Here is a 27,479-nt window from a genome sequence, read left to right as displayed (position 1 = left end):
ATTAGTGAAATTAATCCGAACTCATTACAACGATAGATCCTAAAATTTCACCATTTCTTCGTAATCACATTATAGTCTTAGACAATCTCCAATCATACTCTTCATTTTTAAGTTGTTAAAAATACTCCGAGTCACCACACATGATAAAAAGATAAATAGCCACGATTATACACATTCAAAGCATTTAAGAAAAATATACATCCATTCAAAGTATTATTTGCATTACATCACTTTTCTTCAAACAAAACACAATTTTTGCTTGAAACTTGAAACTAACTAGTACTAAAAGCAACCCTAAGCTATGATGTTACTTGAAACTTCCCCAACCATTCAAACATCAACACTCATCTTTTATCTGACCGCAATCTTCGATCACAACAGGTTCAGAAGTAGTCCCACGCTCCGAACCCACCTTTTCCATCTTCTCAACAACACAGTATCCATCGACAACTTTTCCAAACACAACGTGCTTTCCGTCAAGCCAAGGTGTGCTCGTGGTGCAAATGAAGAACTGTGAACCGTTCGTATTAGGTCCAGAATTCGCCATGGACAAAATTCCAGGGCCAGTATGCTTCAAGTTGAAGTTCTCATCCGCGAATTTCGCCCCATAAATCGACTCTCCCCCAGTTCCGTTGCCCTTTGTGAAATCTCCGCCCTGGCACATGAAGTTCGGGATAATGCGATGGAATGTGGATCCCTTAAAGTGCAGTGGCTTCCCTGATAATCCAATCCCCTTATCTCCGGTGCACAGAGCACGGAAATTTTCAGCAGTTTTCGGGGTTTTATCAGCAAATAACTCCATTACAACTCGACCCGCCTTCATCCTTCCGATCAATATGTCAAAGAAAACTTTCGGGTTCGACATTTTCTCTACAGCTTCCAATCTGTCAAAACCAATCACAACCACATCAGACCAAACACAGATCAAATCAATTAACACATCAATTAATTCACAAAGACGATACTTTTGACATATTTTTCGTGATCTAACAACGAAATCGGGCAACAACATTCAAAATTCTCACACTTTGAATAACATAAACCCAATAAACAAATCAAGAAACAAATAAAGATTAACAAACCCCATCAAAGAACACAAATAAATTTGATATCAACAGCAGGATTTAGCAATGTCATCATTCTTCTAAATCCTCGGGCAATGTCGAGAGGATATAGTAAAAAAAGAAGAAAGATTTATGATTTTGCACAATTTTTGAGCGCATGGGCTGTTCATATTTATCGCCCATAAGCCTTCGATATGTGCTTTTTCTCGATTAATTTATTTTATGATTGAAATATTAATTCTTTGGAAATGGGATCTAATGGCATCGCAGATTGAACAGAAAAGATAGAAACTTTGAGTTACAGAAAAGATGGGAGAGAGAGAGAGAGAGAGATTACGTTACCTGAAGATGAGATTTGGACTGGAGACGATCAGTGAAGAAAATGAGATGAGAGGCCAGGGTTTAAGGTGTGTTTATATAGAGGAGCGAGGGGATGGGGTGTAGGGTTTTGGATGAAATTGGTAATTTACTTTGCAAAGAGAAATTTTGTTAGTGTGACCGATACACGGGGATGATACATCACGTGTTATTATACAAATGATGAAATATGTGTGTTAAAAAGTTAATAACTTAAAAAATAAAATTTTCTATCACTTATATAAAAACACGTGGTATACCCTCCTTATTCCAGTCACAATCAATATAACAAGACGAGTCATATATATATATTATGAAATATTGAAACATAATAAAAACATGAGGAGCAAACATATAATGTGTGTTTATTTAAATGTTCAATAAGTCTCTTACAATTTATTGGAAACAATAAAACGCAAATGAAAGTTATCTATTTTCTATCTAAGTGAGTTGCAACTCTAGGCAAGTGTTTAGGAGGGTCTGGACGGGCTAGGCGGTGCCTAAACGGGCGCCTCATCAAGTCTAGACGCCTTTTTTTTAATTTTCAAACGCTTAGGCGTTAATCAGGACTGTGGCCAGCCGCCTAACGCCTAGACGGCACTAAATGGAGATTTTTAGAACAGTGTCTCGTCCCTTGTGACAATTTCTTGACCCTTAGTGGTGGCCTGTCCATCCATGGACCAAACAAAGATGAAGATGTTTGAAGATATTCAGCCCAGCCCAAGCTGAAGCCCAATTGTGAGGTAGAAGATGGAAGAGGAGATGTTGAGGATATTTCTCATGGGATGAAAACATTGAGAAAAAGATGCAATTCCAAAGCCTACACATCCATGGACCATACAATGGTCACCACCAAACCTCATCTCCTTCCACCTTCCCTCCTTCCTCCCTCCAAATTCAAATTCCTCCAAACCTCTCCAAACAATCACACCCCACACCCAAACACCCACCCATCTACCCACCAACCAACCACTTCTTTTACCCCCCATGGACACCCCAACCTTGACCACACCCAGCAAATCCATGCCCACATGATCAAAACCCAATTTGATCACACCCAGCAAACCCCTCTCACGCACCTCCAAACCCAGCTAAGCCCTGCAGCTCAGCACAACTTCTTGATAACTTCATACATTAAGAACAACTGCCCGGAAATTGCACTCGAAATATATGCCCAAATGCGAAGAATGGACACCCAAGTCGACAGCTTCACCATTCCATCAGTCCTCAAAGCTTGCGGGCAATCGTCTTTCGCGGTTTTGGGAAAGGAGACGCACGGCTTCGCGCTGAAGAGCGGGTTGGATGGTGATGTTTTCGTGCGCAATGCTTTGATCCAAATGTATAGCGAAAGTGGGAATGTGGTGCTAGCTCGCTTGCTGTTCGATAAAATGACTGACAGAGATGTTGTTTCTTGGAGTACAATGATTAGGAGCTGTGTTAGGAACAGATTGTTTGGTGAGGCATTGGATCTTATAAGGGAAATGCATCGTGTTCGAGTGAAGCCTAGTGAGATTGCCATGATTAGCATGGTTAATCTCTTTGCGGGGGTTGCTGATATCGAAATGGGGAAAGCGATGCATGTTCATGTTGTGAGGAATGGCAAGCATGAGAAATTCGGAGTTCCTGTTACTACTGCTATGATCGACATGTATGTCAAGTGTGGAAATGTAACTTATGCAAGGAGGCTCTTCGACGGGTTAGGACAGAAAAATATTGTTTCGTGGACTGCAATGATCGCGGGGTACATTCATTGCAGAGATTTACACGAGGGAGCAAAACTTTTCAACAGAATGCTGGCGGAAGGAAGTTTTCCGAATGAGATTACAATGCTGAGTTTGATTATCGAGTCTGGGTCTGTCGGCGCTATGGAATTAGGCAAGTGGCTGCACGCCTACATTCTGAGACATGGGTTTGTCATGTCCTTGCCTTTGGCCACTGCTTTGGTCGACATGTATGGAAAATGCGGAGAAACCAGATATGCAAGGGCTGTTTTCGATAGTGTGGATAACAAAGATGTTATGATTTGGAGTGCCTTGATCTCAGCTTACGCGCATGCCAATTGCACTAATGAGGCTTCACAGCTCTTTGCTCGGATGAAGAATAGCAGAGCAAGGCCAAATCAAGTCACAATGGTTAGCCTGATTTCGTTATGTGCAGAAGTTGGAGCCCTTGACCTGGGCAAGTGGGTTCATTCGTATATAAACCAGCAACGGGTGGAAGTTGATGTCATTTTACGAACAGCTCTAGTTGACATGTATGCGAAGTGTGGAGAAATCGATATGGCTCTCAGGTTGTTTGATGAAGCCACAAATCGAGACATTTGCATGTGGAATGCCATGATGACAGGATTTTCTATGCATGGCTGTGGAAAACAAGCTCTGGAACTCTTTGAACAAATGAACAGAGAAGCTGTGGAGCCTAACGACATCACATTTATCGGAGTTCTCCATGCTTGCAGTCACGCTGGATTGGTGGCAGAAGGAGAGAATTTTTTTGAGAAAATGGTTCGTGTCCATGGATTGGCTCCGAAGGTTGAGCACTACGGATGCATGGTGGATTTGTTAGGTCGAGCTGGGAAACTCCACGAGGCTCATGAACTGATCAAAAGCATGCCCATACAGCCTAACACAATTGTCTGGGGTGCCCTGCTCGCCGCGTGCAAAATCCATAAAAATCCCGACTTGGCTGAAGTTGCGTCAAGGCAGCTTCTCCAGTTGGAACCTCGAAATTGTGGATACAACATTCTGATGTCGAACATCTATGCAGCATCAAACAGATGGAATGATGTTGCCGGGGTGAGAAAAGCCATGAAAGACAGAGGAACCAAGAAAGAACCCGGTCTCAGCTCGATCGAATTAAATGGCTCGGTCCATGACTTTGTAATGGGGGATAAAGCGCACCCTCAAGCCGGAAAAATTTACGAAATGCTGGCTGAGATGATCAAGAAGCTGAAAGAGTCAGGTTACACTCCTAACACGTCGGTCGTGTTGCAGAACATAGATGAGGAAGAGAAAGAAACTGCGGTTAACTATCACAGCGAGAAACTGGCCATGGCATTCGGTTTGATCGCTACTGCTGCAGGTACCCCGATTCGGGTTGTGAAGAACCTCCGAGTCTGTGACGATTGCCACACAGCAACAAAGCTTTTATCAAAAATTTACGGGAGGGTAATTATAGTAAGGGACCGGAATCGCTTTCACCACTTCCGAGAAGGATCCTGTTCTTGTGGTGATTATTGGTAGCAAACGACGATTATTTGTAACATGTAACGTAAATTTGAAATGTGATTAATTCATTCAGATCAACAATTACAAATTCTTCGTGTTTTTCCTTCTAAAGAATGATCAACATTTCCACATCGAAAACATAATGTCATCCAAGCCAAGTTTCAGTTTTACGACCTCCGCTACCACTTACAGAGTGCCGAATGCTGATCTTCTCAGTAGAATATTTTTGCTGCAGCCACTCGAAAGCGTTGACATCAAGTTTCCCAGTAACCGATTTCCCTTGTTTTCGACGATTATGCTGTTCCCGTATGGAAACCCAAAGTTTCTCAATGGCAGTCCTTTGTTTCAATGTGAACCTTGCTATGTTATCAAAGGCGTGCTTTGCTAATATGTCTATGACTGTTTGGCACCTGCAAAGTATAAGTACAATATAAAATAAGAAATTCTAGCTCCCCAGATGGTAATAGGTTGGATAATAAGAAGAGCGCATCGAAGAATTTAAAGTTTTCAAGAACTTACCACGGGGTTTTATAACGCCGAGCAGCTATCTCTAAACAAAGAACCAAGGCTTCTCTTTTTGATCTGAGGAATCTCTTGGTCTCTTCCTCCTCCTTCGTGATCTTGTTATCTTTTTTTTCCTTTGTTCTATCATCTTTCTTTGTAGAGGCAGGAGTTAAAAATGCATCAAGCCCAAACGGATCAGACGACTCATCATTATTTTCCGCTGGTGCAGCTGAAGTCACATCCTGCTTCGTCTGATCATCTTCATCTGCTATCTTTGTTCCATCTTCCAGCACAGCTACTTCCTCTCTGTCATCGTCCTCGGTTGCAACAGGCAGATTAGATATGGCTTCCTTTAATCGTCCAGCTGCTTTTGAAAACTGTGTAAACATTCACATAACAAATGCATGACGAGAAAAAGAGGAAGAACATGAAAGACAGAAAAAAGGTAAGTCAGGGTTGGTGAAGATATCACAAAAACAAATGGTAGTTCTACGCTGAAATTTATTAGTAGATAATATTAAATGAAAAATATTAGTTTAGAATGCATATGTATCCAAATCGGTTGCATGGTTCATCCTTCTCATCAAATCATATACCAAAGAAGCTATTCATTACATGATTCAGAGACTATGATCACAAATTGCCAAAGGAAAAGTTCTCACCAGGAAGCTGTCGTCGGTGAATAATTCATTTGCCATCACTGCCCTGATTGTCCATGTTGTTAATTGATTCTTTTGCTTCTTATCGAGACACTAAAACAAAAATTTAATCCTTGTAAGTTGAGTATTCAAATAAAAATTTCATGAACCAATACTAACATTATCGTGCATTACATGCAGACTTTTAGTCTTACCTCAGAGGCATCTTGTGCTGCTGAAAACAATGCATGGTAATCAGCTCGCATGGAAGGATCCGTACAAGAAGTAGGAGATTCCATTGCGGCTTCTAGTATAGCAAAACAGTAATCACTAGTCTCAGCTTTCACACTTCCCGCCTGAATAAGCTGGATGGCAAGCTTTGAAGCCTTACTAAACTTCGCAGGAGTCTTTATATGCGAAGCTATCTTCTGCATCGCCTCTATCACCTGTTGCTCTGAGGCATCCGTCGTGGTTTTGAACCTCAATTTTTTCTTTTCCGGCACAGTTTCTTAAATCCAGTTCCAACATATTAGCTCATTTGACCAAATCAAAACATTGGTATTTCACACAAGTTGCATACGTGAAGAAATAAACAAGAATCAAACTTTATTAAATCGTCAACACTAATTTCTAGCAAGAATTCCAACACAAAGAAACGAACAGTAAGAAACCACATTTCCTTTACGAAAAGCTGCATTCCCAAAGTTATTTGAAAAGACTAATCATTCACAGAGAGCAAAACTTCAGTACATTAATTCAGGGAATACAATAACTAAAAACAAATGCAACCCTGATAGTTAAATGAATTCAATTCTGTTTCTAGGGTTCTTCAACAGCGAAAATTAATGTAAAACGAAAACCCTAATAAGGCAATTTTTTTTATAGCTGCTGGAAATAAAATCCAAGAATTTACAAGTAATGGGTTTGGAAGCAATGTATCCAAAAACCCAAAAAAAGATACCTTCTGGGGTCGACTCGGCGGGATTCGGCCGCTTGAGGGCGGATTTGAGAATTGGTTTAGGGGCAGCAACTGGAGGAGGAGCAGGAGCAGGGGAAGAAGAAGAGTCGCAGCTAAAAGAAGCTGTTTTCCGCGGTTTTGGTGGCTTTTGTGGTTCCGGCAGCTGTTGCCGGAGTTGGATTTCAGGAGAAGGAGGAGGAGGAGGGTTTGCAGATGGCGGAGGGAGGCCTTCAAACAGGTCGTCAGCCATGTCCCTCTCCCTCTCGATCGAACTGGCTCGGAGCTTGTCCAAACGGGGAGGAGTTCCAACCCGATTGGATCTCTATGTATTTAATGGATATGAAACTCTGATCGTGGGCTTTAATCCAAGCCCGTTGTAAATATGAATGCATCTTGGGCCCGTAAGATTATTCAAACCCACCTCAATTTAACTATCCATCTGAGTAACCCTCTAGTCATTTTCTTATTTGTATGACATTTTATTTGGCAATATTACTATGTTAAGCTATATCAAGAAAAGGGTGAGAGATTAAATTCGAAATACAGTGCATTGAAGAGAAAGGCTTAATCACCAGGGCAATTTACCACTTACAACCCTCTATATTCTTTAAATAAATATATCCAAACTGTCGATTGTTCAACAAAAATGGACAATGAATGAATTTATAATTTGATTAATTTTTTAGTGTATATTTGTAAATTAATGATTAAGAAAATAAATTTTTTGATTATATATGATATTTGTATGGTGAAACATAGTATGAAGTGAGATTTACGTATACCCATTAGGGGTGTAACTCGGGCAGGTTGGAAGATCAACCCAATCCTAACCCAACTTTTACAATTTGGGATTGGCTTTGGGTTGGGTTTTAATCGGGTTCATTCGGGCTCGGGTTTAATCGGCTTCGGGTTTACTTGAGTTGGGTTAAGATTGCCCAACTTTTTTAAGTTTTAATCAGGCATTAGCATCGAATTTTAAATCCTATGTTTCTGAAAGCACCCGCACAGGCATGCATACATCCACAAAGACATCAACCTATTTGTATTAGCAAACAACTGACCTTAAAATCACTTTCCCTCAAATTTACTTGCTCAATAGCCTGCTTCGTCTGAATCGGCACAAGAAAGCAACATAAGAAACAATGACAACTCAAGTTGTGAAGCAGATCTCAAAGAGAGGTCGAATAGTTAATTTAATAAAGGAAGTTGTTCTACATGATGTGATGTGAAAAGCAGAATAAACTTAATATGATTCCTTTCATGTCAAATTGTATATTATATCAGTAGGTTCTCATGAAGGTGCAAAGGTGCAGAGGTCATTGAGAAGCATGTTGCACAGCTCAACCCAATCGGGTTTGGTTAATCGGGTTGGGTTGAGTTGGGCAAATGATCAACCCAATCCAACCCAATCAATGAACAGGTTGAAATTGGGTTGGGTTCGGACGGGTTATAACTAAAAAAAAACCCGCTTGTTAGGGTTTAAAATCAGACTAGACATGGGCGGATTCGGATTGGCCCAACCCAAGTTGCACCTCTAATACCCATAATTGTTGTTATAGTTAAAACTGGGAAGAGTTTTGATTTTTAAAAAATAAATACTGATTTGATTGGTTATTTATCAATTTGTATTTTCTAAAATCATTAAGGAAACGCAATTTTTTATTCAAATTCAAGAGCCTTTCTTTAATTAATAGTTAAGGGTATTATATACGATATTTATACGGTGAAACATAGTATGAAGTGACTTGTCTCACTTTTAAAAACATATTTATATACTATATAATTAATTAGAAACATATACAAATACATACAAAGCTAAAGCATATTAAATTGCATGTACACAAAAGTTTGAAAACTTATATAAAAATTTGTGAAATATCCGAATTATGTTTAGAAAATTGAGAGACAAGATCCGATTCCCAAAATTTGTTCCAATTTAATCTTTTTAGATTGGAAATGAAAATCTGGTTTGCTATCCGATCCATCAAAAAATTACTCTAAATAAGATATAAGGGCTACTAATCGTTTGAGAGTATGGAAAAAAACATGAGAATACTACGTACCCTCGTTAGAGCAAATTGTGTGTTTCAAAATTTAAGAAAATAAATGGAAGCATGCAAAGATGGTGGAGTGGTCATAAATTAAGACATGTACATGGCCATGCTTCTTTACAAGAGACAATATCGAAGATTTACATTAACAAACTTAGAGTTATATAGAGACAATAATGAAAAGATTGTGGGAGTAAAAGTTGAATGGTTTGGTTTTCTTGAACACCCCCCCCCCCCTCCTTTTCTAGTGGACTAGCCAGCTCAGCCCCAAGTAGAGATACAAGACTCGTGGAAGTGCTTTTAAAATGACAAATTCATTTTTCGTTAAAATACTTTTAGAACCAATTCTTAGTAAAAGTGTAAAACTATGTTTAGATGAGGGAATAAACTTGGAATTTGGATAAAAATCAAAATTTATAAATTGACATGCACCAATTCCCTTGTTTGGATTCATAAACATAGAAATTTAGAATTTCTGCGTGGAAAAAAAAAAACTTGAAATTTGGGACCCCTACTTCCCAAGTTTAAATTCAATTTAAATAGGTGTCATTTCACAACTATGAGTGAGAGTTTAAAAATAACAAATTCCATTGTTCTTTTAGGTTAACCAAATAAAAAAAATTCACAAATGCTAGAAAATTCACAAATTCTAGAAAATAGATTTCCATCGTTTCAATTTCCGTCAATTTAACATTCTTTAGTAATCTTAAATTTCCTCATCCAAATAGAGTGTAAGTGAATTTTGAAAAGTACATAACTAGTGCTACTAATAAGAATCACATAACTAGTGGTACCTTCAAGTGCTTTTTGGAATCCACAAACATTTTATCTAAAAGTGCTTTTAGTTATTTTAAAAACACTTCCAAACGACTTAATAAAGTAGTATTGAAGAGTTAAATATTATATAGTATTTCATCAAATGGTCGCTTTTATGTTAATTTACCAGCTTATAAGCTTAATTTTTTGTTCAAATTATTATATGTTTTTCTTATAGAATAGAAGAAAATGCTAAAAACTAGGAAATGCTAATTAGAAAGCATAGGAAAGGAACAAGTTGAGCTAAAAGCACTGGTACTGCATTCCAAAATTGCGTACGTATGTGCGTAGTTCCTTTTCTTTATATGATATGATCATGCATGAGAAATCCATACTCAGTGCTCACTCATCTGTTTGGAGTAAAATATTAACAAAAACAAAATCCCAAATTACATCTTGGAGTTATGAATGAGTGTATACATGTGATAATATATGAGATCCAAAAGAGGGAATGTATACTTGAAAAAATATGTTCAAACAATTAAGAACATGTTTGAAAGTATTTTTAAAATAATTAGAAATATTTTTAGATTATAAAAAACGTTTCAGATTATGTTAACTAGGTATAAAAAGTTAGAAGTGCTTTTCAGGAAGCACTCACATTTACATAAAAATCTTCATTGTGCTTCTAATAGATGTGCTTTTAAGCCGAAGTGCTTTAAAAAAGCAATTCTAAATGAGTTACTTAATTTTGACATAATTTATACACACTATTTTTTGTCCATCTGCACACTTTGTTTATTGATGCTCTTGATTCGCGTTTACTTTATTCAATCTAAATACTGAAATTAAACAGAAATATACTTGAAAAGAAAAACAGCATGTAAAAATCGGAAGTTCTTGCTAAAATAACAATTGAAAAACTTAGGGTGGTTGGGTTATATGTAATTATGCATTATTGATGATACTACTTTCACATGAAAATCGATCTTCTTGTCAAGTTTCTTGCGTAGGGCACCATATGACGCTTTGCTACAAGAGGAGATCAGAGTTGAGGAGGACGTGCATCCCACATTCTCATCACGCGCACTCGACCCCACCCAAACAAAACCCTAATTCCCAAGACCGACACCACGCACCACCACCTCCCCCATTCATCATTTCATTTCGTTTCATCTCTATCTCCAATTCTCATCACATCTAATTTTTCAGAGAGAGAAAGACAGAGAGAACTTTGTAGTGAGAGAAACTAAAAGAAAGAAGGAGAGAAGGAACCCAAAGGTAGCTAGCTTCCCCTAGACAGTATTTGACCTTGACACCCACCCAAACCCTACCCAAGTTAATTTAACCCCAAAAAACCCCAACTTTTAGGTAAATTCTTCCCCATTTGATGTTTATATCTTGGTCGTACCTGATCAGATCTCTCTTACACTTCACTCTTGTTACTTGTCCAGCTAGGGCTCTCTGAATTTTCTTCCCCATTTCTTTACCCTACCTCTTCAAGCTCTTCTTATATATCTAGATTTCCTGTTTATACAGATCAAACTTTCTTTATATAATCAACCAGCTTAATTATATCACTTCTAGTCTTCTACTTGTCTCTTTTCCTTTATTTTATAAATTTATATAAATTACTATACTATCTTCGTTCTTCCCTCCTCCTTTTTTTACTTTTCATTTTCATTTTTTCAATCGATCATGGCGAACCGGTGGTGGGCTGGACAGGTAGGTCTACCGGGAGGAGGAGTAGTGAACGAAACCTCAGCCGTAGCAGCCGCCGGCAGCTCCCCCATGAAAAACCTCATGAAACCAGATCTGGGGATCTCCATGAACACCACCGGAACCAGCAGCCTCGGAGGATCCGGCGGTGACGAAGACGACAACAACAGCGACGATCCCAAGGAAGGAGCCATCGAAGTCGCCACGAGACGACCTAGAGGCCGTCCGCCCGGCTCCAAAAACAAGCCCAAACCCCCAATCTTTGTGACTAGAGATAGCCCTAACGCCCTCCGCAGCCACGTCATGGAGATATCCAGCGGGGCCGACATCGCCGACAGCGTCGCCCAGTTCGCCAGGAGAAGGCAGCGCGGCGTCTGTGTCATGAGTGGGAGCGGCACCGTCATCAACGTCACGCTCAGGCAGCCGTCCGCGCCCGGCGCGGTCATGGCGCTTCACGGGAGGTTCGAGATTTTGTTCTTGACTGGAGCGTTTTTGCCTGGCCCTGCACTGCCTGGTTCAACCGGGTTGACCATATATTTGGCAGGCGGGCAGGGCCAGGTTGTTGGAGGAAGTGTGGTTGGCCCCCTTGTGGCTTCAGGGCCCGTGATGGTGATCGCGGCAACGTTTTCTAATGCGACGTATGAGAGGTTGCCATTGGAGGAGGAAGAAGAGCAAACAGGAGGGGGTACTAGTTCGGGGACTGCAGCGGGAGGTGCGGGGTCGCCGCCGGGGATTGGAGGTGGTGGGATGGGAGACCCGGCGGCATTGGCAGGGATTTATAATTTGCCATCGAATATGCTTCCAAATGGAGGGCAGGCACAGTTGAGCCTTGATCAGCAGGCAGCTTATTCATCTTGGGCTCATGGTCAAGGTGGTGGTAGGCCTCCATTTTAAATCAAGTTAATAATTTTAGGGTTTATGGATTATTGTGAATTAATTAGGAATAAAATTGAGAAGTGAGTGCTTAATAGTAGCATACTATTAAAAAGGGCCTTATTGTGTCAATGGGTGATGTCGGTTTTTGCTTCGCCAGTGATAGTTTCTTTTGTTGTAGTGGTAGTCTCTTTGAAATTAACTCACTTTGAGAGGAAGAATGAAACTGGAAATTATTGAGGTACTTTAACTTCATTAATCTGTGTTGTGCTTTGTACTGCTTGAGCTGGTGCTCCGTTTTCTTCATCTGGTGCAGCTGTAGAATTTCCCTTTTAAATTAGGTGAATGCTTTACAATGAGTATTTTTATATATTAGTTAATGACTAAAACATGAAAGAAACCAATCATAAATAATATTGATGGAAGAGTTAAATTAAAATTAAATGTATATACATAAATATATATAGGATATAATCCCCTTGCATCTTTCTGAGATATTTCAATTTATTTCTTCTAATTAAACTACCAATTAATCTTTTGAACCAAGTCTAATTAAGCTGCTACTTGGATTTGGTCATTCATTTTATGTTTTATTATATTATATTGTCTAAGTGGTGTGATCGGTAGATTTAATTAATTATGTGTATTGTGCAGTGATCTTTCTTTTTAATAATGTGTTAACCGGAAATGTTATGAAGAATTATTAAATTGGAAATTAGTTTAACATATAATGAGCATAAGAAATACGAAAAATTGGAAGCGACATCCACGCTTTTCTTTCGTCTTAGATTTTCATCTGTATACCTTATATATTATTAGGTGAAATTTTAAGTCTACTTTTCTATGAAACCAATACACATGTTGTTTCCTTAACTATTTTTATTAGCTAGTTTAATTTATGGGACCAATATTGCTGGTCGACTTTGGCTACTGTGCTTGTCTAAAATTTATTTATGTTAAGCGAAAGACCATTACTGTTGAAAAAATTGACCATAAAATTGTACAAAACAATGCCATCTCCGTCGAGATATATAAAGTAAGTGAGGAGGAGTATGCAGAAATATTTTAAATCGAAAGTTTATCAAACATTGCGTTTGTTTATATCTCATTTGTCAATTGATTTCTCATGACACTGTAATTTTTTTAATGGTATCAAAACATATTAGCGCATATGTGAAGCTCAAAGGTCATATATGTGCTTCACATCATCATAAGAAACCCTAATTATTTAGAGAATAGTTTTATTTTGATTCATGATGGGACTTGGTTAGATACATAACTAAGAATAATGCTACCATTACTGAAAATTTCTTTCCTGCAAGAATAACTAATATGGAAAATCTAAAAATTAAGGATCTTAAAGATATATGATCAATAGTCTTTCACACGCACAACGTTCATCTCCCATCCATGCTATGACTATATATGGTACTAGGGATATAAAGAGTTAAACATTAATTGTCACATCCCGGCCCGAGCCCCCACCAAATCCCGGGCTCAATTCTGCCGTAGCACGATATTGTCTGCTTTGGGCCCCTACCACGCCCACACGAGAACTTCCCAGTGGGTCACCCATCATGGGATTGCTCTCGCGCGAACTCGCTTAACTTCGGAGTTCTGTTGGAACCCAAAGCCAGTGAACTCCCAAAAATCCTCGTGCTAGGTAGAGATAAGAATATACATATAAGGGAAGTGGATCCTGTAAGCCTTATATGTATATTCCCATCTCTACCTAGCACGAGGCCTTTTGGGAGCTCACTGGCTTTGGGTTCCAACGGAACTCCGAAGTTAAGCAAGTTCGCGCGAGAGCAATTCCATGATGGGTGACCCATTGGGAAGTTCTCGTGTGAGTTCCCAGAAACAAAACCCTGGGGGCGTGGTCGGGGCCCAAAGCGGACAATATCGTGCTATGGCAGAGTCGAGCCCGGGATGTGACATTTGGATTGTAACATCCCACATCACCTAGGGGAGTGGATCCTGTAAGCCTTATATGTATATTTTCATCTCTACCTAACACGAGGCCTTTTGGGAGCTCATTGGCTTTGAGTTCCATCGGAACTCCAAAGTTAAGCGAGATCGAGTGAGAGCAATCCCATAATGGGTGACCCACTGGGAAGTTCTCATGTGAGTTCCCAGAAACAAAACCGTAAGGGCGTGGTCAGGGCCTAAAGCAGACAATATTGTGCTACAGCGGAGTCAAGCCCGGGATGTGATGGGGGCCCATCCCGGGATGTGACATTAATATTATAACTTCTATGTTACATACAATACTAATTATGTAAAATTGTCACCAAAAGGATGTTTCCTTGACACTCAAAGGATACATCTTATTTGGGTAATGTTAATGAGATCATTTATTTAAATCATATTTTGTAAACTATATGATGTGGTTGATGATAATTATTGAATTATTACTCAAAAATTGATTAACATATGCTCATTTTTTATTGATGACACATTACATAAATTAAAATTTTGGCTTAAAAAATAAGTTTACCTAGCATAGTATAGAAACATGAAGGACCCTCTTCACATGGATTCACGTGTCATTGTTTAATGAACCCTAATTTGTCTATTACCTAGTAATAATTTGCATACAACATTCGTCCTAAATTTATAATGGTAAAGCAGCTTTGCGTTGAGGATCACGGAGCCCACCCTCAAAGAGTTTAATATTTAAAGCAGCCTGATTAATTAAAATAATATCCGGACTAAGACTCACGCACAAATGAAACCTCCTTTTAGTGCACCAGTAGTTGTCTTTGCTGGTGTAGTTTTACCAACATTTGAAGCCCCAATTATTTTTTAATGTTTAAACAAGCCAACTAAACTATAATACTTTGAAGGGGAATCTGTAAAACCTGCACTAAGGAAATGAGGACAACCCAATAAAGTTGAAGTTTCTGCATATTATAAACAATAGTTAGTAGAAAACTACAGACCTAATTAATTCATTAATTTCGACAAAAAAATAATAATTCATTAATTAAGTATTGAGGTACATCACCAGTGGGAAAAAAACTTCTGAGAGCATATTATCACTTTCCAACTCAACCTCTGATCGATGAATGTGTGAATGATGATGATGATGACGCAAACACAATTAAAAATTTAATTAAAATTTAAAGTTGTTTTCGAATGCATGCACCCACCGTGGATTACACGTTGTCCTTGGCTGGATTATTAGGTGCTCTTCCATACGTTGACCTAACTTTCGAGAGAGTTTTTAGTGTGTTCAAAATATGAGATGAAATAACATTCATTAAATATTTGAAGAGACACATGAAAAAAAAAAACCTTTTCTTTAATTGTATAATAATATTTAGTATTTAGTCTTGTTTTGAATGCACTGAAAAATTTCTTATAACTTTCAAATGAGAGAGTGGAGATATACTTTCTTGTTCTTAATTCACATTGTGACAAGTTTTTATTTAACATATAAATTACATTTTAAACACGTCACAAATATTTATCAGACAAATAAGGCTACTAGTTACTATTAAATCTTGATTGCATTTGTAAAAATTTCGATTGGACTGCATGCGTCTTCTCTTGTTAATTGGGACTTCCAAAAATTCTTCATCACTATTGGCTAATCACCATGCTTCATATCCATTGCAGCGAGTGCAATAGTTCAAATCACAATTAATTAATTAAACCTAATTATCGATAAAGATAAAATAGATGTAGGCGCGGTTTTGTGATTGATGTGCTTCATGCATTTCCAGCCGTAAACTGAGATTATGGTTTTATATTTGAAGTTTAAACCTAATTAACTTAATAGTTATATAATGATCGAACTGATGGCAGTTCGAATGACAGCTTGACAAACCAGCTCTTGGATCTCATTTTATAAGGCGATCTATCAAACAATCTAAAGCTTTCACTAGAGAAATAGAACATTTTCTTTAATCATGGGATTACCTTTTTTTTTTTAATATTCTATATATTCTTCTATATGCTTTCTGAAGCCAATATAAAATTATAATATCTGCATATAGTAGTGGTGCAGTAGTGACTGTATGCTTTTGTGTCAATAAATTACTTAGGTCTTCAGTTTACAATTAAGATATTGATTATTCAGGGCAAGCTATATCTAGCTTTTCAAATTAACCTAACTTCAGAAAGTATTACCGTTGTCTAGTCGTCACTAGTTTATAAATCTAGTGAAGCTGATCAGGAAGAAACGAACAGTAAAACTAAGAAACTAATTAAGAAAAACAAAACCAACATTAGAATTAGAGCTCTGCATCCATCCAATTGCGGACCCGTTGGTTGAATTAGGACTTTATTTAGGGGTGTAATATTCACACACTTTTTTTTACTTCTCCCACATATTTTTTGTTTTTGGCCGTCGGATCGGATGAATTGAAGAATATCAACGGACATAAATTAATAAGGGATGTGTGGATAACACACCCCTTTATTTATGATAGGTTGTGCGTTATTCTCTCCATATCTTATCAACTTTTGTGTTGAGAATGGTTTGTTCCTAAATTTTATAATCTTTTCTTTAATAGTACTATTGCTTCTTCTAGAATAAACAGAAGTAGAAATTGAAATTCAGTTTGTTTTGTTTTTGAGGCTTGAGAATTCACACAAGACAATCGTGTCGAAAGACAAAAGGATTGGTTTGCATATTTAATTGGTACTTAAATGCCAAAGGAACTGACCAAGGGTTATGAATTGGATCACTTGGACACATAGAGGGCTCAGAATTGTACGTGTATGATGTGGTCCTTTTAGTCCTAGTCTCCTGTAGAACTGCCGGATTTTGCTTATCCTGTCCTTCAATTAACTTGTAAGGTCTACACAATTACTTGCAGCCAAAATTGCCTCTATCAGTTCTGAATTTGTTTGGTCAAATTTTCTCTAGGGTAAAAACTAATGAAGAATTTTTTTATTTTTTTTTCCAGCCACGGGTAAGGAAGGTGCCCATGTGGTGATTGATGGGTTTTTGGTGTCGTGAAGATGGTAATGACTAATTAGTTTGGTGAAATCACTTTGTACTCCATGAAAGTTTCCTGACTAGGAACGGGTACAATTTGAAGTGAATGCAACAGTTTTCTAGGCGTGGCATTCGTACATATTCACTGCCCCTAAGTTTCCAAGAAAGAAAAATGAGAAAACATTGCATAGCAAAGAAGTTGGAGCCATATTCGGTTTCAAATGAGCATAGGGGAAACGAGGTTGACAAAAGAGGTTAGTTTTACCCTCATCAGTGTGATGTACGGGCATGTCGAGCCTCTGGTACTAGAATGAATTACTATTACTAGGTTTATAGGGTTTCAAACTGGACTAACCTGCCTCAAATACTAGATTGAATTACTATTGCTCAGTGCTCAGCGTGATGCATGCACGCTTCTAAGAGCCAGAATAAGGACGAGAAGCGCAAACTGAACTACACGCAAGAACAGGAGATGAGTGCAATGTCGATGAGTGAAACAAAAATTTCATCATAAGATTTCCATCTCAACCTAATGCCCAAAATATGGAAAAATTATCATCAATGAAGCCTAAATCCCTCATGTCAAATTGTTTTTTCAGTAATTAATGTAATATAATCAAACTTTTATGTAAAATTCCTACCTTTAATTTAAAACACATTCAGAATATACAAAACTAGAGACTGTGGCAAGGTACCAGTTTAACATCTCTAAATTAACCTTCCAATCAGGGCATTTTGTTTTTGGCACTCGGTCTTTAGACCATCCAAATCCTTGGGTTAAAACCAAAAAAATTTAACCTAGAAAATTTAGGTTTTAACCCAGAAATAGTTTTTTCTCCTCCAACCCTTATGGGTTAAATTTTTAATCCGAGATTATTAAAGAATGAATTTAGGATAATTTTTTTAAAAGTAATTTTCTTTTAAAAAAAATATGTGGACTATCCTAATTTAATTTTATGAATATTTTAACCTAAAAATATTTAGATTCCGATAAATATTGAAAACTCACTAAACCAGCACCATGAAACTCGTGGAACACTACGAAAGAATATGAAACACATAAAATCATTTTTTAAATTACTTTAGCAGTTGGATTTAAATTTGGACCATTAGATTTGATTAAATTAGATTTTAGCTGTTGGATTCAATGAATTTATAAATATAAAACTAAAAAAATACACGTATATGGTGGGCCAGCCCCACTAACCCATAAGGGAATCCTGGGCTAAATTTGTCTCAGAAATGAGTTTTGGGTTTTAACTCATATTTGCCCCAAGCGTTGGAGTAAGTTGGGATAAATTTAGAACCCAAAATTGGAGTTTTCCTCAAAAGTTTTTTTTTTTTTTTTTGTCCAAGGAGTTTTACTCAAAGGTTGGAGTCTGTCTTATTGCTTTGGATATTATCTTCAAAAACCTTTGTTCAAAAAAATAAAAAATAAAAAACCTTAAAAACCCTACAAACCCTACAAACTGCACCTTCTGATTGGGCTACTCGGTCCCATAGCATTGAGAGAGAGAGAGAGAGACTTATACAGTGTCATGGTCGGCAATGCTGGTATCCTCCGGACAATCGAGTACCACTAACCAGGGCATTAGGGTTAGGGTTGTTAGGGTTTTGTTCAGATATACATTAGCGATTACAATCCCAAAATCAGAGTTATGATGACAAGCAAAGGGAATGTCAATTCGATCTCACCTGAATGCGATGGGATTTCAGACTTTTCCATTTTTTTTGTTTCTTCTTTTTCTTGTAGTAACGGGGAAGATGCAAGTGAATTTTTCTAGGGTTCGTGAATTTTTCAAGGTAATGGATTCGGTGAATAATGAAAAACATATATATACATATATTATATTATATATTATTCGGTTTGGATTCGGGTACGGATATGGATTGGGGACTCCTATAACCATATCCAAAACCATAACCGAATAATATTCACTGTTTTTCCCCATACCCAAAATATACCCAAATTTTCATACCTAAATCCAATCCATTCGGGCGATTATCCACGGTTATCAGGTTTAATGGTTAGAATTGCCATCCCTACCTGTGGATTTTGGCCCATATTTTTTGGCCCCCGAGCTTAATTGTTTTTTATATAGACAATTTTGGTTTTATAATTTTTTCACCCGCATTTCAATTTTGGCCCGAAGTCCAAATAATTAATTCAATTATAATTTTAGACTTGAATATCTATTTGCATATTTTCTTGTTGCATATATATGTATATATATATATTTGTGTTTTGCTGTTGGAACATATGAACCTGAAGTTCATAATTTTTTTTTTTTGAAACCTGAAGTTTCTAGAAACATGCCTTGTTTGAAAACCTGAAGTTTTCCTTAAAAACATCACCGATGAAAACCCGAAGCTTTTTCATATAAATTTAAACCAATTCATATCTATTAGAACCTGAATGTTTTACTCCTATGTGAATGGATTGATTTTTTCTCCACTACACTAACCACATCTTATCCATTTATTTTGTGATAGGAAACATGTCGAATTTGAACAAACTCAACTTCACTGCTTTAGAGGTCTCTAGAAAAAACTACCTCAAGTGGGTCCAAGATGTGAAGCTCCAACTCATTGCAAAGAATTTTTCGTCCCGCCATTGAAGATGAAACAGAATCAGCTGTTGATGAAGAATCATCAAGCACGACCTACTGGGGTAACTATTGTGCCTGAAGCACACTATAGCATGAACCAACGCCCAAAACGCCAACATAGGCGTGGTAGGGGCGGTTAGAAGCCCCCGTCAAGGACAACAAAGCCAAGGCCCATCTAAGGGAGGAAATCGAGCCTAGAAGCGCCCTAACCTCGCTCCCAAGGCCCCAAACTTCAAGAATAAGAGCAAAGCACCTAAAACCATGGATGAGGACATGTGTTATCATTGTGGTTCAAAGGACCATTGGTCCCATGTTTGCCGTGCTCCCCAGAAGGTTGTAGCTGAATATCATTCTCATCGTAAGAAGTTTGAATCAAATTTTGTGCAAGTGGAAGAACCAGAGAGTACCAAGATGGAGCTTTCTGACATTCAGGAGGATACCACCCCTATGAAAGATTAGAATCTTAGACATGAACTATTTTTAGTTGAATTTAGAACCCTGGGGGCTGAAATCCACCTAGTGTCCGAACCCCCCTTGTTTTCTGGTTTAATTTTGAACAATTTCCTTTATATTTGGATTATTTGTTGGTGATTTGTTTTTGGATATTAAGTTTTTATTAATTACCATCCTTGAATACTTAAATTATTTTGAATGCATATCTGTTTTTAGAACTTTTATGCATGTGACCAATTCAAATTAATTTTTATTTCTAGGTAACTAGTGGGAAAGTTAGTTGTTTGGTAGATAGTGCAACCATGCACACCGTTTTGCATGAACGCATCTATTTCACTAACTTCATACCTAAGAATGCACCTCTGACAACCCTTTCAGGACCATCCAACATGATCAAAGCATACGGTAAAGCACGTATAATGTTGTCCAATGGTACAATCTTGACCATTTACGAGGCACTTTATTCTCCGCATTCCGGAAGAACATTGTTGAGTTTCAAGGACATTAGAGATAATAGTTACCATGCTGAAACCTATGTAGAAAATGGAGTTTAATTTATGTGCATAACTTTCTACGAATATGGCTAGAAGCATATTCTAGAGAATATGGAGCATATCCTTAGTGGTTTGTAAACTACGACCATACGCCCTATAGAAAGCCATTATGTGTCCAGCCCTACCTTTAGGACTGCGCACGAAATTACACTTTGGCATGATTGTTTGGGACACCCTGGACGAACAGCAATTCGTCGTATCTTCAAATCATCACATAGGCATCCACTAACCTGAAGTTTAGGTTCGATTCAAGGAATCGCATGGCAAACATGCTCCATGGGAAAGCTTATTATTAGCCTTCTTATGACAAGATTCGCTCGAATCCTCGTATGTTTCTACAAAAGACTCAGGGGGACATTTGTGGACCAATTCACCCTTCCTGACCATTTAGATATTTTATAGTTTTGGTTGATGCTTCCACACGTTGGTCATACGTTTACTTGTTGTGCACAAGGAACGCTGCATTCTCTAAACTGTTGGCTCAGGTTATCAAGCTCAGGGACCACCCTGATTATCCAATCAAATGTATTTGATTGGATAATACTGAAGAATTCACATCTAAAACTTTTGATGGCTATTGCATGTCGGTTAGGGTTAAAGTTGAACATCCAGTACCCCATGTTCATACCCAGAAAGGCCTAGCAGAGGCATTCATTAAGCACTTACAAATGATTGCTCGATCGTTGGTCATACATACTAAGCTCCCGATTGCTGCTGGAGGCCATGCAATATTGCACGCAACCATGTTAGTCTGCCTGATGCCTGTTGCGACCCAACCATATAGCACATTTCAGTTGGTTACTAGATACGAACATGACATATCGCATCTGCGCATTTTTTATTATGCAGTCTATGTGCCGATTTCGCCGCCCTTACATACAAAAATGGGGCCTCAGCGAAGAATGTAAATCTAAGTCGAATATGATTCTCTTTAAATCATTCGTTACTTAGAACCTTTGATAGGCGATCTATTTACCACTCATTTCACGGACTGTCACTTCTATGAGACAATATTCCCATCGTTAGGAGGAGATAATAACGTCAACGTTCCTGAAGAACGATGCGAATTATTGTGGACGACTCCCACTTTGTCTCATTTAGATCCTCGCACCACTCAGTCTGAGACTGAAGTGCAGTGCATATTAGATCTTTAGAGCGTAGCTCAGAGCATGCTAGATGCTTTCACCAATTTAGAGCAAGTGACAAGATCACATATTCCAGCTGCAAATATGCATGCAAAGATAAATGTACCAATTGTACGATGGACTTCCCTCCTAGAGGCCCAGGACTTCACTTTGGCCGATCCACGTACATTAGCGGCTAGCCAATCATCTAGCCCTGCACACAAGCATGGCAAACCACTTGGTTTAAGGATTCACATCCCCGAAAAAGGAAACCCAAGACATAGGCGCCTGAAGAGCCTACCGTGAATCTAAATGTCGCCTACTTATTCTATCCAACTCATGAGAAAATTCTAGATTACGGAAGCATCCTTGAAGTAAGGTTCTAAAAAACGCTAGGCGCTAATCGGGCGGTGGGCTAGCGCCTAGCGCCTAGGCGGATTTAGGTAAATTTCTTGTAAATAAATGTATATTGACACTTACAAAAAATTATACTTATATGAAATCTAAGGATAAGATAATAAAAGAACGATAAAATGCAAAAAGAGTATCCAACAAGTCCAAAATTTAAAAACATATCAAGCATATATGCCATATAACCATAGTGAAGAGTATTGTAGGATGACCCATGTACAACAAGTTCACAATTTAAAACCACATAAAATGAAAAATAGGAGGAAATATAGTAATTGTCTTTAACATCCTAGAATTTAAGTTGATACACACATATTCTATAAAATTAACAAAATTTCAAGGTATAAACATAGGCGCATGTAGGGAACGGGAACTTAGAAAATTAGAATAAAGATAGGATTTTTTTTTTCAATTTAAAAAAAAACGCCTAGGCCGCCTAGCCCACTTAGAGCCCATCCGTTTTTTCCCACCGTTTTGCAAGCTAACGCATCGGCCACCCTCCACCCAGCGCCTAGGTGGCTGCCTAGGCCTTTTTTTAGAAAATTACCCTGAAGAGATGAATCCGTCTCCTGAGAACCATGAGATTTTGGTCTATTATGCTAACTTGGATGATGTTTGGTGTACAAATGAGATGATCGTCGATGATGCATTAGCATATGTAGTAGTTACTAAGATCATGTTGAGCGATGACATTAAACCTTGTTCTGTTGATGAATGTCGACGTAGAACCGATTGGTCAAACTAGAAACAAGCAATCCAAGTCGAACTCGATTCGCCTGCGAAACGTAAGGTGTTTGGACCTGTACCTCATACTCTTCCACATGTGAAGCTCGTTGGCTACAAGTGGGTTTTTGTTTGGAAGCGTAATGAGAAAAATGAAATTATGCATTACAAAGCTCGTCTTGTTAAGCAAAGCTTCTCACAACGCCCCGAGATTGACTATGACGAAACTTATTCACCCGTTATGGATGTTATTACTTTTCACTACCTTATCAGTTTGGTAGTTTCTGAAAAACTGAGTATGCAGCTGATAGACATAATGACTACGTATCTCTATGTCGATCTTGATATGAAAATTTATATGAAAGTTCCTGAACTGGATTAAATATTTCCAAACCCTGGAACAAACTCTCAATTTGGCTGAGACGTTCACTCTACGGTTTGAAGCAATCTGGAAGAATGTGGTATAACCATCTGAGTGAGTATTTGACTAGTCAGCGATATGTGAACAAGGAACTATGCCCTTGTGTGTTCATTAAGAAGTCACATTCCAATTTTACGATTGTTGCAGTATATGTTAATGACATGAATCTCATCGGAACTCCTAAAAAGCTCTACAGAACTGTTGCACACCTGAAGTTGGAATTTGAGATGAAAGATCTAAGAAAGACTCGATATTGTCTCGGTCTCGAGATAGAGCACCGTTCGGATGAAATCTTAGTACATCAATCGAACTACACCTGTGTTGTGCCATTTTAACGAGGATAAAACGAAGCCTTCAAGTACTCATATGGTCGTTCGATAGCTAGATGCAAAACGAGATCCATTCCATCCGAATGAGGATGATGAAAAGATTTTGGAGCATGAACTTCCTTCTCTAAGTGTGATAGGCGCTTTATTGTACTTAGCTCAATGCACTACACCGGACATCCCCTTCGCTGTTAATCTTTTAGCTAGATACAATAATGCACCAACACGTAGACATTGGACTGGTGTTAAAGACATCTTACGCTACCTTAAGGGTACCACGGATTTGGGCTTATTCTATCCCTACGAATCCTCGAGTGATGCCACATCCCCTTATCTCGAGTCGATTCTCGCCTTGTTAGTTTGTTGATGCACAAAATCAGCGAGGACTTTGGTATAACAGAAAGTGTCAAGTTTGTGACCTTCGCTAGATTGCTCCGATCACTAGTGTGGATAAGTATGTAAATGGATAGAGACAGGGAAGCAAACACAAAATGTACGTGGTTCACCCAGATTGGCTACGTCAACGGAGTAAATGAGTTCTCATTAATTGTGAAGGGTTTACACAAGTACATAGGTTCAAGCTCTCCTTTAGTGAGTACTAGTGAATGATTTAGTACAAATGACATTAGGAAATATTGTGAGAGAATGATCTCTATTTATAGAAGATAGTTTCTAGTTTCATTCTGACATTGACACGTGTCGTGTTATGATTGGCTTTTGATATTGACACGTGTCGTGCTATGATTGGCTTCTAATGTCGACACGTGTCGCGCTGTGATTGGCTTTCTGGTTGGAGGGAAACTCTTCTAGGTCCTTGACGGTATAACGTTGACCGGTGCTCAGTAGTTTCAAGATTCGTCAAGTATGGTACAAACAGTGCTCCCCTAAGTTCCCGAGTGAGGGAAGATCCTCGGTTGGGAACTTGCAAGATCCAAGCCATTGCGTAATCACGAAACTTCTAAGTATCGAAGTGTGGTATCATTTTCACTTGCCTTATATGTCTCATACGTAGATGTGGCATCTTCTCTGGAAGTACTTTTCCTCCATCCAGGGGTGGTATCTTTAACTGATGAAGATGCACAAGGTAATGTATCAATTTCACTTAAAGCTTACTTGTAGTTTCGGGCTTGGTCAAGTGTGATACAAACCTTATAGTAGGAGTCCCCCAAGTTACCGAGCTAGGAGATTTGCTGAAAGAGGTAATAGACAAGGTAAGCAATCAGACTTCCAAGCAAGCAACCTGGATTAGAGGTTCGACTTCGGCTTCCGGTTAATTGTTCTCCTTCTCCTTATGTCGTAAACAGCAACAAGGATAAGGAGAAGCAAATGCAGAAGAGATGATATGAGATACTTTTGCTTTTGAAGAAGTAACTTTCCACATGCTTATTCTTGAACTAGGCTGGAGGGTTTTCTGGTTTCCTCTAAAGTATAAGGCCGACTCAAGAATTTGAGGGTCATAACAAGTCCATCAAATCAAGAGTGCGTTCGACCTTGATGATATGGGATACTTTTCCTGTTGACAAAGTAATAGACGAATCGGCACGTGTTCTGTTGCGCTTGTCTCCACATGCTTCCTTGTATCCTTCTCACTTGCCCTATCTGTTCCTCAGGCAGATGTAGTATCTTTTCTGGAAGCATAAGATGTTGTAGATGAGTACTCGAGAGCAATGTCAGGTAAGTAATCAGGCAAAGGGTTCCAGGCAGTCAGTTCCTGATTGGAAGCTTGATTCCAAGTGCTGACTGATTGCTCTCTTTCTCTTTGTCTTGCAAGTAAGAACAAGGCCAAAGGAAAAGACAAGGAAAAAGCATGATATGAGATACTCTTGCTTTTAACCCTGATGATATGAGATACTCTGGCTCTGGTGTGACTTGTTTGCAGAGGTATTATCAGGGGGAAAATAAGCTGAGTATTTCGAGAGAGTCTACTGAGAGTGCCCTTTCAGATGTGAAGAAAAGTTGAGCATTTTTTTTATTTGCAGGTTTGCCTGGTTGTGAAGGATGAAAGTCGACATATATAGGAATTATCCCAACAACGAGTGGTAACGTTGTTCCTTTACCCTTATCAGTTATAGCAATGTAGTGGGAGCTGCAAGATTCACGTGTTTTAACTTTGTCAGAGCACTTTGAAAAAGTGGTATGTGGTATCTGAAAAACTAATGTTGCATGTGAAGGTTGCAGATAAGCTTTATCCAAGAAAATTTGGCTTTCAAAGTTCAGAAAATTTGGCTCTCAAAGTTCAAAGAGCGGTGCCTCTTCAATTTTCGAACAAGCAATCCTGTCAGGGACCTGGCTCTCGAGATTTGGCGAACGATGCCTCTTCGATTTTTGAGAAAGCAATCATGTTGGAAGTCTGGCTTTCTAGATTCGGAAAGCGGTGCCTCTTTGATTTTTGAGAAAGCAATCCTATTGGGAGTCTGGCTCTCGAGATTCGGAGAGCGGTGCCTCTTCAATTTTTGAGAAAGCAATCCTATTGTGAGTCTGGCTCTCGAGAGTAGAATAGCGGTGCCTCTTCGATTTTTGAGAAAACAATCCTGGTGGGAGTTTGGCTCTCGAGATTCGGGGAGCGGTGCCTCTTCGATTTTTGAGCAAGTAATCCTGTTGGGAGTGTTTTTTCGATATGAGTAAAGGTTGGGCATTTTTATCATTCTGCCTTGCCACATAGCACGGAGGTTGACACACACAAGGACTTTCCAGTTATCAAGCAGTGGTGCTATTCCTTTACCCTTGTGGGTAATGGTAGGGTAGCTGGACCTTTAAAATTTATGTGTCTAAACTTTGTCAGAGATCTTTGGTAAAGTTATCTGTGGTACCCGATGAGTTGATGATGCGTGTAGGGATTGTCGACATATTTTACTCAGGAAAATCTGCTTCTCGAAATTCGGAGAGTGGTACCTCTTTGATTTTTGAACCAACAGCTCTGTTGCCCTTTCTTTTATAGGGGCACCAATTGTGTGCAAGAAGTACGTTCAGAGAGTTATTGATTATAGGAATTTTCCCCTTATTTTTGTACTTTAGAGATTTATTGCACCTTATTTCTCCTTCATCATTTCTGAGAATGTATGGCCCATCCGACTGTCGTTTTGACTTGAACTTTGGTGAAGAGGCAGCCATGCCTTCTCAAGACAACATATGACGCCTATCATTCTTATCCCCTACTGGTCATTTTACAGTTGGGGACTCTGTGATGAAAAATGATATGACCGCTGAGGTGGTGGCCAGAACCTTCTCACTCCCAAAGATAACAGACAACTTTCCAAACGGTCTGATGAGTTGGCTATTAAGGATTCTCTGGCTCTCAGTGTTCAGTGTGCAGGTTCTGTGTCTAATATGGCCCAACGCCTATTTACTCAAACCCACCAAGTTGAATCATTGGCGGCTGAAGTGATAAGTCTCAAACAGGATATCAGAGGGCTCAAACATTAGAATAAACAGTTACACAGGCTCGCACATGACTATGCTACAAACATGAAGAGGAAGCTCGACCAACTGCAGAAATCTGATGGTCAGATTTTACTTGATCATCAGAGGTTTGTGGGTTTGTTCCAAATGCATTTATTGCCTTCGTCTTCTGGGGCTGTACCACGTAATAAAGCTCCAAATGATCAACCTTCGGTGCCTCCTCCTTATGGAGTTCTGCCTAGTACTGAGGCTTCGAATAATCACCCTTTGGTGCCTTCTCTTTCTGGAGCTCTGCCGACTGCTGAGACTTCTCATGAGCAACCTTTGTGAAGGCTCCTTCTTGTTTGTTTATTTTGATTCATGT

At 38.7% G+C, this 27,479-nt stretch overlaps 4 protein-coding genes across 5 annotated transcripts; 2 read left to right on the top strand and 2 right to left on the bottom strand.

Annotated features, from left to right (window-relative positions):
* Positions 1–183: 183 nt before the first annotated feature.
* Positions 184–1,536, bottom strand: LOC126593061 (peptidyl-prolyl cis-trans isomerase CYP19-3-like). 2 transcript variants are annotated; one of them, XM_050258926.1, is made up of 2 exons: positions 1,407–1,536; positions 184–884 (listed from the first exon to the last, which is right to left on the bottom strand). In XM_050258926.1, the coding sequence occupies exon 2, from the start codon at positions 863–865 to the stop codon at positions 338–340; it is 528 nt and encodes a 175-aa protein (XP_050114883.1). In that variant the 5' UTR covers positions 866–884; positions 1,407–1,536; the 3' UTR covers positions 184–337. The 2 variants fall into 2 exon arrangements, with proteins under 2 accessions (XP_050114883.1, XP_050114882.1); XM_050258925.1 differs by having other exon boundaries at positions 1,402–1,426.
* Positions 1,537–2,064: 528 nt separating this feature from the next.
* On the top strand, positions 2,065–4,736 carry LOC126593683 (pentatricopeptide repeat-containing protein At3g26782, mitochondrial-like). Its single transcript, XM_050259787.1, has one exon. The coding sequence runs from the start codon at positions 2,207–2,209 to the stop codon at positions 4,661–4,663; it is 2,457 nt and encodes an 818-aa protein (XP_050115744.1). The 5' UTR covers positions 2,065–2,206; the 3' UTR covers positions 4,664–4,736.
* Positions 4,688–7,060, bottom strand: LOC126593684 (uncharacterized). The gene is made up of 5 exons (XM_050259788.1): positions 6,752–7,060; positions 6,006–6,298; positions 5,815–5,904; positions 5,168–5,529; positions 4,688–5,058 (listed from the first exon to the last, which is right to left on the bottom strand). Exons 1-5 carry the CDS (start codon positions 6,996–6,998, stop codon positions 4,794–4,796), a joined length of 1,257 nt encoding a protein of 418 aa, XP_050115745.1. The 5' UTR covers positions 6,999–7,060; the 3' UTR covers positions 4,688–4,793.
* Positions 7,061–10,495: 3,435 nt separating this feature from the next.
* LOC126593746 (AT-hook motif nuclear-localized protein 20-like) lies at positions 10,496–12,453 on the top strand. The gene has a single exon (XM_050259861.1). It carries the CDS (start codon positions 11,254–11,256, stop codon positions 12,166–12,168), a length of 915 nt encoding a protein of 304 aa, XP_050115818.1. The 5' UTR covers positions 10,496–11,253; the 3' UTR covers positions 12,169–12,453.
* Positions 12,454–27,479: the final 15,026 nt, after the last annotated feature.

This window comes from Malus sylvestris, chromosome 12 (assembly GCF_916048215.2).
Source record: "Malus sylvestris chromosome 12, drMalSylv7.2, whole genome shotgun sequence".
Lineage (NCBI taxonomy): Eukaryota > Viridiplantae > Streptophyta > Magnoliopsida > Rosales > Rosaceae > Malus > Malus sylvestris.
The sequence above is the reverse complement of the archived record's forward strand: the minus strand, read 5'-3'. Positions and strand labels throughout refer to the sequence as shown.